Source organism: Choloepus didactylus, chromosome 9, assembly GCF_015220235.1.
Source record: "Choloepus didactylus isolate mChoDid1 chromosome 9, mChoDid1.pri, whole genome shotgun sequence".
Classification (NCBI taxonomy): Eukaryota; Metazoa; Chordata; class Mammalia; order Pilosa; family Megalonychidae; genus Choloepus; species Choloepus didactylus.
In genome coordinates this window covers 59,158,824-59,174,190 of record NC_051315.1, presented here as the reverse complement: position 1 = coordinate 59,174,190, position 15,367 = coordinate 59,158,824, and the positions used below count along the sequence as shown (strand labels likewise).

At 33.0% G+C, this 15,367-nt stretch overlaps 1 protein-coding gene across 4 annotated transcripts in view; it reads right to left on the bottom strand.

Annotated features, from left to right (window-relative positions):
• Nucleotides 1–15,367, bottom strand: part of UBR3 (ubiquitin protein ligase E3 component n-recognin 3) — a 364,711-nt gene that overhangs the window by 159,625 nt on the left and 189,719 nt on the right. For all 4 annotated transcript variants that reach the window (XM_037850484.1, XM_037850488.1, XM_037850485.1 and 1 more), the window contains exons 12-19: nucleotides 14,831–14,896; nucleotides 14,652–14,741; nucleotides 13,293–13,421; nucleotides 13,158–13,210; nucleotides 12,938–13,071; nucleotides 12,492–12,577; nucleotides 10,681–10,822; nucleotides 7,991–8,087 (exon numbers count right to left, since the gene is read on the bottom strand). In XM_037850484.1, coding sequence (XP_037706412.1) covers nucleotides 7,991–8,087; nucleotides 10,681–10,822; nucleotides 12,492–12,577; nucleotides 12,938–13,071; nucleotides 13,158–13,210; nucleotides 13,293–13,421; nucleotides 14,652–14,741; nucleotides 14,831–14,896 — 797 coding nt within the window. The remainder of the gene's footprint in view (nucleotides 1–7,990; nucleotides 8,088–10,680; nucleotides 10,823–12,491; nucleotides 12,578–12,937; nucleotides 13,072–13,157; nucleotides 13,211–13,292; nucleotides 13,422–14,651; nucleotides 14,742–14,830; nucleotides 14,897–15,367) is intronic.

Here is a 15,367-nt window from a genome sequence, read left to right as displayed (position 1 = left end):
GGTTCTTGATTGGCAAACCAGGGAGCTGGAGATCAGCTCTTAAAAGGATACATACACTTTTTTTTTTTTTTTTTTTTTAACTTTTTAACATAAAGAAAGCTGCAGGCTTTTTCAGTTGTCAGCACTTCCCCAGGCAAGGGCAGAGTTGAGAAGTATCTGAGAGACAAAGTAACTAGTTATGTGAAGGAGATAATTCCCTGAACTGCCTATTTTCCCAAGAAGGGGGCCGGGGGATGGCCCAGCACAAGCGGTGGCTCTTATTCAGATTATTCCAACCCTAGGGGCTGTAAAATAGAATCAGTTTAATCCCACACTCTGCCTCAGCCACTGTCTCAACCACACCCCTAACAGGAGCAGGGTGTGCTGAGAATTAAAAGCACTGTACCAGTTTAAACTAGTGGGGAGCTGCGGGCTGACAAGCTCAACCTGCTGGGCAGTACAGAAAAAGCACAGAATCAAGAGGTTTCACAGGAAAGACTAGCAGTCTGCTGGGTCTCATCACCAGGGAACCATGATACTGATTACACCCTCTTCCTGAGTCCTGGGCCTGTCTTATCATGGAAAATCTGATTGGGGTTGATCCTACCTGAGGGGACCCTCTTCAAAAAAAAAAAAAAAAACTTCCATAATAGGCATGGCAAGAACGAGAAAAATAAAGAGCTGAAAAATTCTGATCACTTAAACGGGAGCTATGCTAGAGGTCTAGAACAAGTTGAAGTGAATGTCAAAGAACAGATAGAGAACAAAGCCAGACAATGAGAAAATCCTAGGTGAAAGAGAGAAAATGACCTCCAGAATAAACAAATCAAGGAAATCAGACGCCTAGACACCAGTAAAAAATCACGAGTCATACCAGGAAGCACAAAGATATGGTTCAGTCAAAGGAACAAACTAACACTCCAAATGAGATACAGAAGTTGCAACAACTAATTAAAGATGTTCAAACAAATTTTCTAAATCAATTCAACAAACTGAAGGAAAATGTGGCAAAAGAGATGAAGGATATAAAGACGACACTGAGTGACCATACAGAAGAAACTGAAAGCTCGAAAAAACATATGGAAGAACTTATGGGGATAAAAGGCACATAAGAAGAGATGAAAAACACAAAAGAGACTTACAAAAGCAGATTTGAAGAGGCAGAAGAAAGGATTAGTGAACCAAAGGACCCAACATCGGAAATCCTACACACAAAAAGATAGGGAAAATAATGGAAAAATTTGAACAGTCTTAGAGAAGTGAATGACAACATGAAGCACACAAATATACATATTATGGGTGTCCCTGAAGGAGAAGAGAAGAGAAGATGGGCAGAAAGAATAATGGAGGAAATAATCACTGAAAATTTCCCAACTCTAATGAATGACATAAAATTACAGTTCCAAGAAGCACAGCATACAGCAAACAGAAGACTCCCAAACAGACCTACTCCAAGACACTTACTTATGCAATTGTCCAATGTCAAAGACAAAGAGAGAATTCTGAAAGCAGCAAGAAAAAACCAATCCATTACATACAAGGGAAGCTTAATAAGATTATGTATGGATTTCTCTGCAGAAACCATGGAGGCAAGAAGGGAGCGATATGATATATTTAAGATACTAAAAGAGAAAAACTGGCAACCAAGAATCCTATATCCAGCAAAACTGTCCTTCAAAAATTAGGAAGAGTTTTAAATATTTTCAGACAGACACTGAGAGAGTTTGTTCACAAGAGACCAGCTGTACAAGAAATTCTAAAGGGAGTGCTACAGGCAGATAAGAAAAGACAGGGGAGAGAGGTTTGTAGAAGAGTGTAGAAATGAAAATGATCAGTAAGGGTAAAAAGAGAGGAAAAAAATAAGATATGACATATAAAATTCAAAAGACAAATGGTTGAAGAAAGTACTGCCTTTAGAGTAATAATAATAAATGTTAATGGATTAAACTCCCCAATCAAAAGACACAGACCAGCAGAATGGCTTAAAAAACAGGAACTATCTCTATGCTGTCTACAACAGGCACACTTTAGACCCAAGGACAAAAATAAGGTGATAGGGAAAGGCTGGAAAAATATATTTCACACAAACAACAACTGGAAAAGAGTGGGTATAGCTATAGTAATATCTGACAAATTGGACTTCTAATGTAAAGCAATTAAAAGAGACAAAGGACACTATATATTCTTAAAAAGGACACTTCATCAAGAAGACATAACAATCATAAATATTTATACACTGAACCAGACTACCACAAAATACATGTGGCAACCACTGACAACACTGAAGGAAGAATAGTAACAGTTGGAGACTTCAACATAGCCCTCTCATCAATAGACAGAATATCTAGACAGAAGATCAATAAGGAAACACAGATTTTGAATAGTGTGATAAATGAACTAGACCTAACAGACATTTACAGAACACTGCACCGTAAGACAGCAGGTTACACATTTATCTCAAGTGCTCATGGATCATTCTAAAAGATAGACCATATATTGGGTCACAAAGCAAGTCTCAATAAATTTAAAAAGATCAAAGTTATACAAACACTTTCTTGGATCATAATGGAATGAAGTTGGAAATCAATAACAAGTGAAAGGCTGGAAAATTCACAATATATGGAGGCTAAACAACACACTCTTAAACAACCAGTGGGTCAAGGAAGAAAGTACAAAAGAAATCAGTAAATATCTCAAGGCAAACAAAAATGAGAACATAACATATGAAAACCTATGGGATGTAGCAAAGAGGGAAATTTATTGCCCTAAACACCAGTATTAACAAAAAATAAAGAGCAAAAATTAAGGAATTAACCACTCACCTGGAGGAACTAGAGGAAGAACAGCAAACTAACCCCAAAGCAAACAGAAGAAAAGAAATAAAGAATAAAGCAGAAATAAATGAAATTGGGAAATGAAAACCATGGAGAGAATCAACAAAACCAGAAGTTGGTTCTTTGAGAAAATCAATAAAATCAATGAGATCCTTAGCCAGGCTGACAAAGAAAAAAAGAGACAGGCTGCAAATAAGTAAAATCAGAAATGGGAGGAGAACATAACTATTGACCCCAAAAGAGATAAAGGAGATAATGTGAGGATATTATGAGCAACTATATACTAACAAACCAGACAACTTAGATGAAATAGACAACTTTCTAGGAAAGCATGAACAACCAACAATGACTCAAGAAGAAATGTAAGACCTCAACAAATGTAGAAATATAATAGTTTTTACATGAGGGAGAAAAAGTGAAGGTCAACATTGCAAGGTGTTGAAAATGCAATAGTATATGGGGGAAAAATCAATGCAATCTAGGCTCTATACTTAACAGTAACATTGTAATATTCTTCCATTAATTGTAACAAAGATAATATACTAAAGCTAAATGTCAAAAGAGGAGGATATAAGTGAGGGGTATGGGATTCTTGCTGTTGTTTCTCCTTTTTTATTTTTTCATTCTTTATCCTTTTATTTTTTTTCCTCTTCTTTCTTTGTGGAAAAAATGGATATGTTCTCATATAGATTGTGATGGTGAATGCATAACCATGTGACTATACTGGGAGATAGTGATTATTCACTTAGGATGGATTGTATGGTGTGTGAATAAAACTGTTTAAAAAAATAAACAGAAAGAATCGAGTGCTGGAGAAGATGTGGAGAGATATATACCTATTCACTATTAATAGGAAGCAGAACAGTGCAGCCCCTCTGGAGGGCAGTGTATTGGTTCCACAGGAAGTAAGTATAAGGTTGCCATAGGAAGAACTGAAAGCAGGAGCTGAAGGCATTTGCACACTGGTGTTATGGCAGCAGTATTCATGATTTGCAATGGATGGAGGTGGCCTAACGGTACACCGACGGGTGAACAGAAAGGCAAACCATGGTGTATACATACAACGGAATATTGAGCAGCTGCAAGAAGGAATGAAGTTGTGAGGCATGCAACTAGGTAAAAGAACCTTGAGGATACTATGTTGAGTGAATAAGCCAGAAACAAAAGGACAAATATTGTAAGACCTCACTAATATAAATTAACTATAATGAGCAAATTCTGAGAGTTGAATTTGAGAGCTTAAGTTATCAGAGGATAGAACGTCGGCAGAGATTGGGCAGTCGATGATGCAGGAGTACAGAATGTTCAATTAGGCTTATTGCAAAGGTTCCTAGATTGTAAGCTCTTACAGCAGCCACATCTGTTCCTGAATTTTAATTGTTATTTAAGAGATGATTATTTGGTACAATATTTTAATTTTCTATAGCACACTATCTAATTTAACCTGTATAGTCCGTTTATTTAAACAACATAATTACATGGAACCTAGAACAAGGAATGAGATCTTGTGGTTCTGTACAGATTAATGTAACACCCTGATACATCCCAGAGTATTTTTGGCAGAAAATAAAAAAGTATTTGCAAAGTCCCCTTGAGGGACTTGAGAAAAATGTAGAAATATTAAACCTCCCCACCTGGGGAATTCCTGATATTCTCGCAAGCATTAGGGACTCCCAATTTAATAAGGCAAGCCCTCAATCTTGGGGCTGGCCCTTATGAAACTTACTTCTGCAAATGAGAAGCTAAGCCTACTTATAATCATGCCTAAGAGTCACCCCCAGAGAATCTCTTTTGTTGCTCAGATGTGGCCTCTTTCAGCCAACTCTGCAAATAAACTCACTACCCTCCCCGCTATGTGGGACGTGACTCCTAGGGGTGTAAGTCTCCCTGGCAACGTGAGACATGACTCCCAAGGATGAGCCTGGCCCTGGCATCATGGGATTGAAAATGCCTACTTGACCAAAAGGGAGAAAAGAAATGAAACAAAATTAAGTTTCACTGACTAAGAGATTTCAAACAGTCAAGAGATCATTCTGCAGGTTATTCTTATGCAATATATAGACATTCCTTTTTAGTTTCTAGTGTATTAGAACTGCTAGAAGGAAATACCTGAATCTGTTGAACTATAATTCAGTAGAGCTGATTCTTGATGATGAGTGCATAACTATATAGCTTTTATAGTATGACCATGTAATTGTGAAAACCTTGTGACTGACACTCCCTTTACCCAGTGTATTGGCAGATGATACTAAAATAAAGACAAAACCATATACAAATAATGGGGGGGCGGGGGTAAGGGGTATGGGATATCTTGGGCGTTCTTTTTAAATTTTTTTTTTCTTTATTTTGGAGTAATGAAATGTTCTAAAATTGATTGTAGTGATGAATACACAACTATAAGATGATACTATGAGCCACTGAATGCATACTTTGAATGGATTATACAGTATGTGAATACAGCTCAATAAATTTGCATTTGAAATATATATATCTTAAATTTAAAACTTAATATAAACAATGTTTTTCATTAAAGATTATAATAAAATGCCATATTTTAATAAATGAAATACTAAGAAAAATAGAAAGAAAATTATAAAGAGATTTTACAAGAACTCAAAAGCCAAATGGAAGAAATGAGAAAATTAGGAAAAACAGAGAGCAAAAGAGAAAAGAGAAAAAATGATAAAAACAGCTTTGGAGACTATGGTTATCTACTTGAAGTAGTTACAGATCAAAATATGATACAGATCCAAACAACTAACAATACAAAATAGAGTAAAAACTAGAAGCTTACTTGTGTGTCAGGATAGGTCTAAGCCAGGTTTCTCAGCCTTGGCACTAGTGACATTTGGGGCCCGGTAATTCTTTGTTGTGAGAGAATGTCCTGTGCATTATAGGATATTTAGCAGCACATCCAGCCTCTACAAGATGTCAGCAGCAATCCCCCACCCCACCCCCACTCTAGTCTTCAGGCAATGTCAAATGACCCTGGGGGACAAAAACAACACCTGATTGAGATCTAAATAAAGGGAATAAACTGCTCAGAAGTTAAAAGTATGCTAAGAGAAAAATAAGATTGACCAAAGAGGGAAGAGAAATGAAACAAAATAGATTTCGGTGGCAAGAGACTTTAAAGGGAGTCAAGAGGTCACTATGGCGAGTATTCTTATGAACCATAAAAATATCCCTTTTAAGCTTTTAGTGTATTGGAATAGCTAGAAAGAAATACCTGAAACTGTTGAACTGCAACACATTAGCCTTGATTCTTGAAGATGACTGTATAACTATGTAGCTTACATGGTGTGACTGTGTGATTGTGAAAACCTTATGGCTCACACTTCATCTATCCAGTATATGGACAGATGAGTAGAAAAACGGAAACAAAAATTAAATGAATAATAGGGGGGATGAGGGGATGGGATGTTTTGGGTGTTTTCCTCCCAACTTGTGTTTTTATTCTTATTCTTATATTTTTACTTTTTTGGAGTAATGAAAATGTTCAAAAATTGATTTGGGTGATGAATGCACAACTATACGATGGCACTGTGAACAACTGATTGTACACTGTGGATGACTGTAGAGTATATGAATATATCTTAATAAACTGAATTTTTAGAAAAAGTATGCTAAGTGAAAAATAAGATACAATACTGTTTTCCTTACGAGTGCCTGACATAGAGCAAGCACTTAATAAATGTGTATTGTTAAATAAAAATTCCCCTTTAAAATTGTTTACATTAAATATTTAATGACTCCAAAATTTTGAAAGTTTCAGCCAAATTCCAATCCAAATTTCTATTAATTCCAAAATAAAAGAGAGTATAAGAGAAGTTACTGTATATTTAATTCCTGTATACTCAAAATTACTAATTCCACCCATCTCCTTAGAAAACAAGGCAAAATCACTCAAAATAACAGTATTTATGAAGCATATTAGGTTTTCCACACAAATGCTTCCTCCTACCATCTTTTCATATTTCAATTTTTCAACATTTATTGCTTACTTATTCATTCAAGGACTCTATTCTGAATGCCTACTATGCATCAGCACTGAGCTAGGTACTGAAAGTGTAAAGAAAATATAGAGACAAAAACACTAGACTCTTTTTCTAGAGTCTAGCAAAAGCCTACAAGCAAACCACATGAAAAGCAAAACAAGAGGTCATTAAGAAAGCACTCAGACTATCCCCCCAAGGGTTCTAAAGAAAAACATAGAGATAGATGCTGACAGCTAAGCTGGGCTTTTTTTGGGTGATGGGGTGTGGACAGGAGGGGGAAGGAGTAAGAGGGAGTATGCAAAAATTACACACTATAAACTCCTTCAGACATTTATCTGTAAGGGATCTTAAATTCAACATGTATCAATTACTGCAAAGTCTTTGCAAAAGAGAAGTTTCAAGTACACCTAATATCTATACTTTCAAGTTGAGAGTTTTCTAGACAAAATATTTTCTCAAGACCAAATTTACTATATCAGACATCTGCATCATTTTAAACTTGTTTTTAAAAATGTTTACCTTGAGCTTTAGAAATGCACAAATACAAAATGTGATGTTCAGCAATATAATATTAGTTAATAAGGCTTAACAGGAGGTGAAAGTAATACATCAAAAATAAACTGTCAAAAAAAAAACCCAAATAAATTGTCTACCACTAGAATAATACACAAAATTGAATTCTACATTTAAAAGGTATTCTTTAAAACTTTTGTCTTCTGCAGTAATCTACATTTAATACCACCACATTAAATATTACAAATAAAATGCATTTAGCTTTGGCTATTTTCCCCTTACTCAAGAGAGGAGCAGTATTATCACACACTTTTCATAGATATTTCTGATGTCAGACAGCATTATTACCTTAACTTGTGCCTCCTCTACTGGTTAAAAAGTAGAGCAATACAAAACAAAGCTTTTAATTCCATTAGTCAAATAGCAACGAAATAACTTGTTATCTTTTGACCTAATGATTATGCTTTATAGAATTTATTTTTATCAGATCAACATCAAATTTTGGATCAAGATCTTGAGAATAAAAATCTCAGATTATTTTTCTAACCTTAAATTACTATTTTCCACTCTAAAGACTGAGAACATAGTATATATTTTAAAACTGAAGCTTTTTCTATATAAATACAAAATATTCCATTAGCATACTCATCAATATGATGGACTTACAATGCTGTATATCTGTCCATTGCAGACTGCACATCTCTACGGTAAACCGTTCGAAGAATGACCATAACGGGGTCAAACTCCTGATCCCAGACTTCAGCTATTATTCAAAAGAAAGTAGAAATAGAACATTGACCTCTTAGGAATAAAGTCAATCTCTAATGTCTTATTATTTTTAAATTTAAAAGATGTAAAGTTGAATTTGATTATTTATTTGCCTTGATAAGGTTGATGTCATGACAATTTTTCTAAGTCAAAAACACTATGAACATTCTCTTGAGTTCACTGAGAACTAGTGAGCAAAAAAATTTGTAATGTAATGATGCCTTACCATGAAAGTTTAGTTCATTGGGTTTTTTCCCCCTAAGGTGCCAGATAGAATGTAAGAAACATGGTGTATTAATACCTTTTAAAGTATACAAAGGTAAAAACATGAAAACAAGATTGAAATCTATGAGCTCATATTGTTATTTTATTTTAAAGTGTCTCACTTTATAAATTTTTTTTGTTTATAAAAGCTTTACAGCTTCTTTGCTAAAATTGACAATTGGCCTCCTTACCTTCTCCACAATTAGCAATCTCTATCCCACATGTACTATGAATACAATTGTTGGTACATATTTTACATATTAAGTTTACAAAATTTTTAATTTTAATAATTATATCTTTATTTTAATGTGTATTAGAAAACTGAAAGCTTCAAATAACACCCATGACCTCACTAATAACCATGCTTAAGAGGAAGAGAAGTTTAAAAAAAAAAGAGAGTCCACTGAAGAAAGTACTAAATACTGTAAGAATATTTAGAAGTGGCAATATATAGAAGTGGCAAAAAAGATAGTTTATAAAAGGTAGTATATAGAAGTGGCAAAAAATCTAAAAGGTGGCCGGAAAATAATAACTTTAGAAAACAGTGTCTTAAGAGTGTCTCTTTCCTAGATTAAGTTTTTTTTTCCTTATTCTCTTTAGCAGAATTATTAATATTTTTAAACATACTAAAAAGTTTAAGCTTCTCCCTACATCCACTATAATTTCTACTTTCTGGCCTAAGAGACTAACTATTGTTCCTATTTTCATGTAACAGAGTATCCATCTAAAATTATTGTAGGTACAGCTTTTATGACAGGCCTTCACAAAGACCTCTGTCATTATTTCTATTATCATTATTATCCTGAACTTTAAATTCTATTAATTTGTATAATTAAAATGCCAATGCTTTTATCAGAATTATAGAATCTCAGTAACAGAAAACTTCAGTGATTAATTAGCCCAGTGGGCTTCAAACAATGTTCCACGGAGATATAAAAGGGGCCACTGTAGGGGTAAGGGATGGCAGAAGAAACTAGATGCCAGGCTCATTACTCACACCCATTTTATCAAGAGTAGATCTGCTTTTATGAGTTTTGCATAAAAGATTCACTTAAGGCTTGGTTCCCCCCCAAATAAAAGCTTAGTTCAAGCTCTTTAAATAAGTTTAAAAACCACTCATCTATCCAACTCTCTCATTTATACATAAGAAGTCAAGTCCAAAGATAAACAACTGATTTTCTCAACATCACACAACTATCTAATACAACCGAATACTGCATTTGAATAGAACACCCAAGTTCTTGGCTCTAATCACCGTTTCGAATTTTACTGGACATGACAATCTCCGCAGAGCTTATTAAAAAGGCAGATTCCCGGATTCCATCCCCTGAGATTCTGATGAGAGTAGATTTGGAAAAGGCATGGACTTACAAAACTTGTGTTTTAAATAAAGACCAAATTAAGTCCAACAAAGGTAATCCTCACATCATATACATCATACTTTAAAAAGCACTGCACTACACCAGAACTCTACTCCACTTCCAAGCTCATCTAAATTTTGGATATAGAATTCTCTACAATAAATAAATACTGTGATTTTCCTATAATGAAATACATTCCAACCAGACTCTGGAGTTTTCTTGCTACCTTAATGAACTCCCTGAAAAATCCCACATGAAAAGGCTTATTCTGCTGTGTTTTGCCAAAAACATTCATGCCATTTACAACTTCCAAATTGGCATCAGTTTTGCATTTTGACAATAAGTGTTAAGAGAATGAAGAAGCATGTAACTGCTACTTCCTTCAAAATTGTAACTCAGATTACAATTAAAAGTGAAAAAAAAAAAAAAAAGACTCTGTGAATCAAGTTGTCACCTACATCTGGCTCTTATCAAGCACGCCATTTATGAATCCTGGAAGAGAACCTCATAAATCAAAATCACTTAAGGAAAATATTTCCATATATTTACATAGTTAGGTGCTATCAGCATTCTATACAGATTTTCATTTGAACTGTTTACACAGAACTGTTTCAAATCAAATTGAGAAAGCACATACATTCAAAAGATGTTTAAATCTATATTTTGTTTTATAATTTCTGGTTCATTTATGGTTCATCCACCTATATAAAGGAAATATAGTTCATATACAAGGTTCCTTTTGTAATATAGAACTAGTTAAGAAGCCTACTGTGACATAAAACCATAGATCTGTAAATAAATGGAAGCAATTGTCACTGTTAAAAAGACATACATTCATAAGAAAGTTGAGAAAAGAAAACCAAAGCTGAATAAACAAAAAGCAAAATGTTTTCTTCCAACACATATAAGAATTCACCTTCACAAAGCTTATATTTAAAAGAATATTTAATTATATAAACATACCTTTGGGGGTATACATGCCTTGTTGCATAGAACCTCCAGGTTCAAAAACAGGAGCCTTAAAATCAGCTACAGCTGATAAAACTGATTCAAAGCTATAACTGCCTGGAATAATGCCACTTTTGGGGTTTGGATTTTCTGGAATATAATGCATATGTCAAGAAAAATATATTAATGATTAAAACCACCTTCATAACCTAACCAAGGTACTCCAGTTTCTAACAGCACTTGCTTAAACAGTCAAATAGTAACTGGCTGTAATATATAAAGTTGGCCACAAGAGGGCTACAAAATACAACAGTTTGATTATGACTTTTTTATTAATTGTGAGGTTTTTTTTTTTAATATTTTAAATCTAGAAACCTAGTAATAAGTTGTATGCTGAAATAGTTCCCATGGTTATTTTCCCCAAAACTAACTAATGAAATTTCAGAAAATAAGAAAAAAAAATCTTTTTAAAATGATATCCATTTTCATCATTTTGCAAATAAAGTCATGCCTTTTCTTAGAATTAAAGATTTTTATAAGCAAAGATTATTTTTCCTAAAAATACAAAATCTCATCCTCAAAGAAAACAAAAAAAGCTGCTAAGCAAGTTTAAGCAAAGACGTAAAGCAGCTTTGCCATTTGTTTCACATTAAAATATATAATTCTTTTTAAGTTACAGAAGATGCTTTTGTAACAGCACCTAATACATGATTTTTAATGTTTTTAATGTTTGAATGAAATCATCAACAATATTCAAAGTGATTCTGCCTACACAAATCTTCAACATATTCCAATAGGAGTTATTTAACAAAAGCAAAACTCTAAACCAATTCTTCCAAACATTAATAAGATATATGCATAATTAAAATTAGTCAAATATTTTCATCATAACATATCATGATAATCTTTGTCTAAAATTTTATTAACAATAATTGGAAAAATAATAATGTGTCCCCTGTATGCGCAGCCCTATGCAAGACACCACAAGTTTTCATAGTTCAAAGACAATAGTCTTTGTCCTTAAAGGCCTCTTGGCTTAAGACTGAATCTAACAAAAACTCGTCAGAATTTTCAAAACACTGGGTATAAAATGTTGTGGGGTGTTTTTGGTTGTTGTTTGCCTGTTTGTTTTTAATTTTTTGATAAACAAAGTTAAAAAATTGAAAAAAAAACAGTAGAAAAATGGGAGTAAAAACTAAATGACAAATAGGGTGAGATGGGGGGATGGTTTGGGTATTCTCTTTTCACTTTTATTTTTTATTCTTATTCTGATTCTTTCTGATGTAAGGAAAATGTTCAGAAATAGACTGTGGTGATGAACGCATAACTATATGATCATACTGTGAACAGTTGATTGTATACCATGGATGACTGTATGGTTTGTGAATATATTTCAATAAAACTGAATTAAAAAAAAAAAAAAAAAAAAAACACTGGGTATAGTAATTATAAGGTTACCTTTAACTGTTAATCATGAATTCCAACCTGGCCACACAGTAGACCTAGGTGTTTTGTTTTGTTTTTACAGTATGTCCTGCTTTCTTTCACTATCACTGTCTTAGAAGGTCAGATCCAAGGGTGTCTAAATCCATCAATTCTAATATCTAACCAGAGCTCCTTGGAGCAATGACAAGCAGAAGCAAAAATATCTCTTACCAGCCCTGAACACACACTTGACAAAACAGCTAAAGTTATTATTTTTCTATGTTATCTTTCAACATCAGGAAAAAAATGTAATCATAAAACTCATACATCTTTTAATCTTTTAAAATTACTCATTATTTAGAGCCTATAACTAACAGACAATTAAACTTTTAAAAGGATATGAGGTCCAGCAATGAACTATGTGTCCTGTCATTCATACACAGCTGGGCTACCATCTCTGCCCTGAGAATCTCATCATCAGACATTCCTAAAATAATTAAAAACAGAATTAATAAATCTGAATATATATAAATTATAAAGAAACAACTTACCACACATTTTATTAAGTTGCCTTACCAAATATGACATGCTTCGAAAATTAAAGAGTAAAGAATGCAATGCCTCAAATATAACTGCAATTAAACCACCCTGCTGTTGGCAGTTCTCTTAAATAAACGATCTTTTAAAGGGTATTGTAAAAGGTGTATCAATTGTAAAACATATATAAAGAGTTTGAAACAATGTATAAATAAATACATATCCTTTCCTTTTTTTTCCATAAACCAGTTAATACCGGGAAGGGTTGGGGAGTAATTAATATGCAATAATTCATATTAGTGATTTTTACCTAAATGTAAACGTAGACTCAAAAGAATCACAAGAAATGTAAGAGCGCCTTCTAACATTGATCTTTCATGCTCTGCATCAAGTACTGTATTTTGATGTTGTGATGCCATTGTCAACAAATCCACTACTTTAAATCTATAAGAAGAAATATTTGACAGATTTTTAAAGATTAAAACAAAATAAACACCTCATAATACCTGCCTTAATAAAATAATGCTTACCTTTCAAAGACAGATGAAATAAAATAATCTGGGTCAAGTCTAGAAGCACAGACCTTGAAAAGAAAAAAATGCTCTATTTCTCAATATTCAATTTTACTTCTAAAGTATAGCATCTGAATTATCAAGCTGGCTTACTTGTAATAGGTAAATGTCAGGATCAATCATGGAATTACAGAAATGAGACTGAACATAGGTCATGGCTTGTCCTTTGATTTGCAGACCATTTCGTACCCACATATTGCTGTGGATTTCAGCAAGACTTGCCTAGTAAAATAAAAATTAAATTGGACAAAAAAATAAGACTTTTAAATTCAATGTTTATAAATGTCACATAGAACAAAACATTTAGAAACATTTGATAGACTTAAGTACGAGCCTTACATTCTATAACAATATTAAGATACTCGGTTCAAATATATGCTTTTAAAATTTGAAATCATCATTATGCTTTATATAGCCACTTTTTGGAGTTTATATGTGAGTTAGCTTCCCATGATGACTCCTGAATACATTTATGAAGAATCATGTTAATACTTTTGTTTAACTCTATTTCACCCTCAAAAAAAAAAAAAAAAAACCAATACTTTTAAAAAGTACAAGAATAAATATGTTTAAAAAGCTAATTGCTCAAAGTTAATGATTATTTTAATTCACCCTAACATCAACCTTCAATTCAAACTATTCATTTTCCAAATAATTGGCAGGTTAGAAAGGGACAGATTAGAATAAATTTTCTTACTATATTTATATTTAATTCTACATGTATTTATGTCTTATATCAATGAAAACTAAGCATAGTCACAACTTCATCTCCTACTTGTTCCTAACCCCCAGAGTTTAAATTTAATAATGATTAGCAAATGTAAAATTCCCAGGAAAAACAAACTGAAGCACACACAAATCCTTATAAAAAGTTGGCCTACAACATTATAGTGCTGGAACTCAAAGAAACCACAGTGCATATTAAAATTAGTCAAATATTTTCATCATAACATATGATAATCTTTATCTAAAATTTTATTTAAAATAATTGAAAAAATAATGTGTCAAGATAATTCTTCTAATCCCCTTCTCTTACTTTGCAGACAGGGAAACAGAATCAAAGTAGTAAATACTCCAAACCTCATGAGTAATAAATAGTGGTAGCACCAAGGCTAGAACCTTTTGGGTCTCCTGACTCCCAAAACATGTGCTGTAAGAACAAACCAAACAAACCAAACAAACAAACAAAAATGTATGCTAGTGTTTCAATACTCCGCTATAAGTAAAGGTAGAGAAAATAATTCGTGGGGAAATTGAAATTAAAAGTATATGTCTTAGAACAAAAAATATCTAAATATAATCTGACAAAAATATGAAAATTCAGTAAAAAAAAAAAAAAAGGTTTTCAAATATTTGGGCTATAGGGCTATAATTATAACCATAAAGATACGTAAGTAAAATGAAGGAAGAATCACTTAACCAGGGATTACAATTCAAAACTTGAATACGTACTTGAATTTGGAGTGGGTGAATCATTAGTTTCATTAACATTTCCTGATCTGGTAAAACAGAATCCAAATCTAGTTCTTGGCATTTCACAGCCTAAAAGTTATAATTAAAAAGTTACTAATTCAACACTTATTTCCCAAAATTAAAAAAAAAAAAAAGAATTGTTTAATGGCTAATCTTACCTTACTCAAAAACATAGCATAGTAACGATGTAGTGGAAGATGAAAAGTGACTTGATTGGGTGCTGGCTAGAATAAACAAAAATCCACAAATCAAAAAATGTTTTTCAGAGGTTCAAGAATGCTTTAAAATGTTAAAACCACACTTTTACCTTGATTTCATCCTAAAGCTTTCTTATCATAACTTGAAATTTTAGAGGATTTAACTAAAAACAACCTGGATAAAATTATTCCATTTAAACACCTAAGTGCAAGTTCCTTGAAAAGCAGAAATTGTATACTACTCATCTTTTGAATCTTCTGCAGCAGCTGGTACAGATTAAATAATATTTCATAAACTTAATTAAGCTAAAGCAAGTAATCATATAAAAACAAGAGATGGAATAGATTTCCCTCCACAGTAGGCCATTTGGGAAGTCTCAGATGCATGCATACCAAACACAGTAATAGAAATAAGAATGATAATTGCACCTAACATTCATCAAGCACTAACTATATGCCAGTCACCCTGCTAAGCACTTGATTCACATTACCTCATTT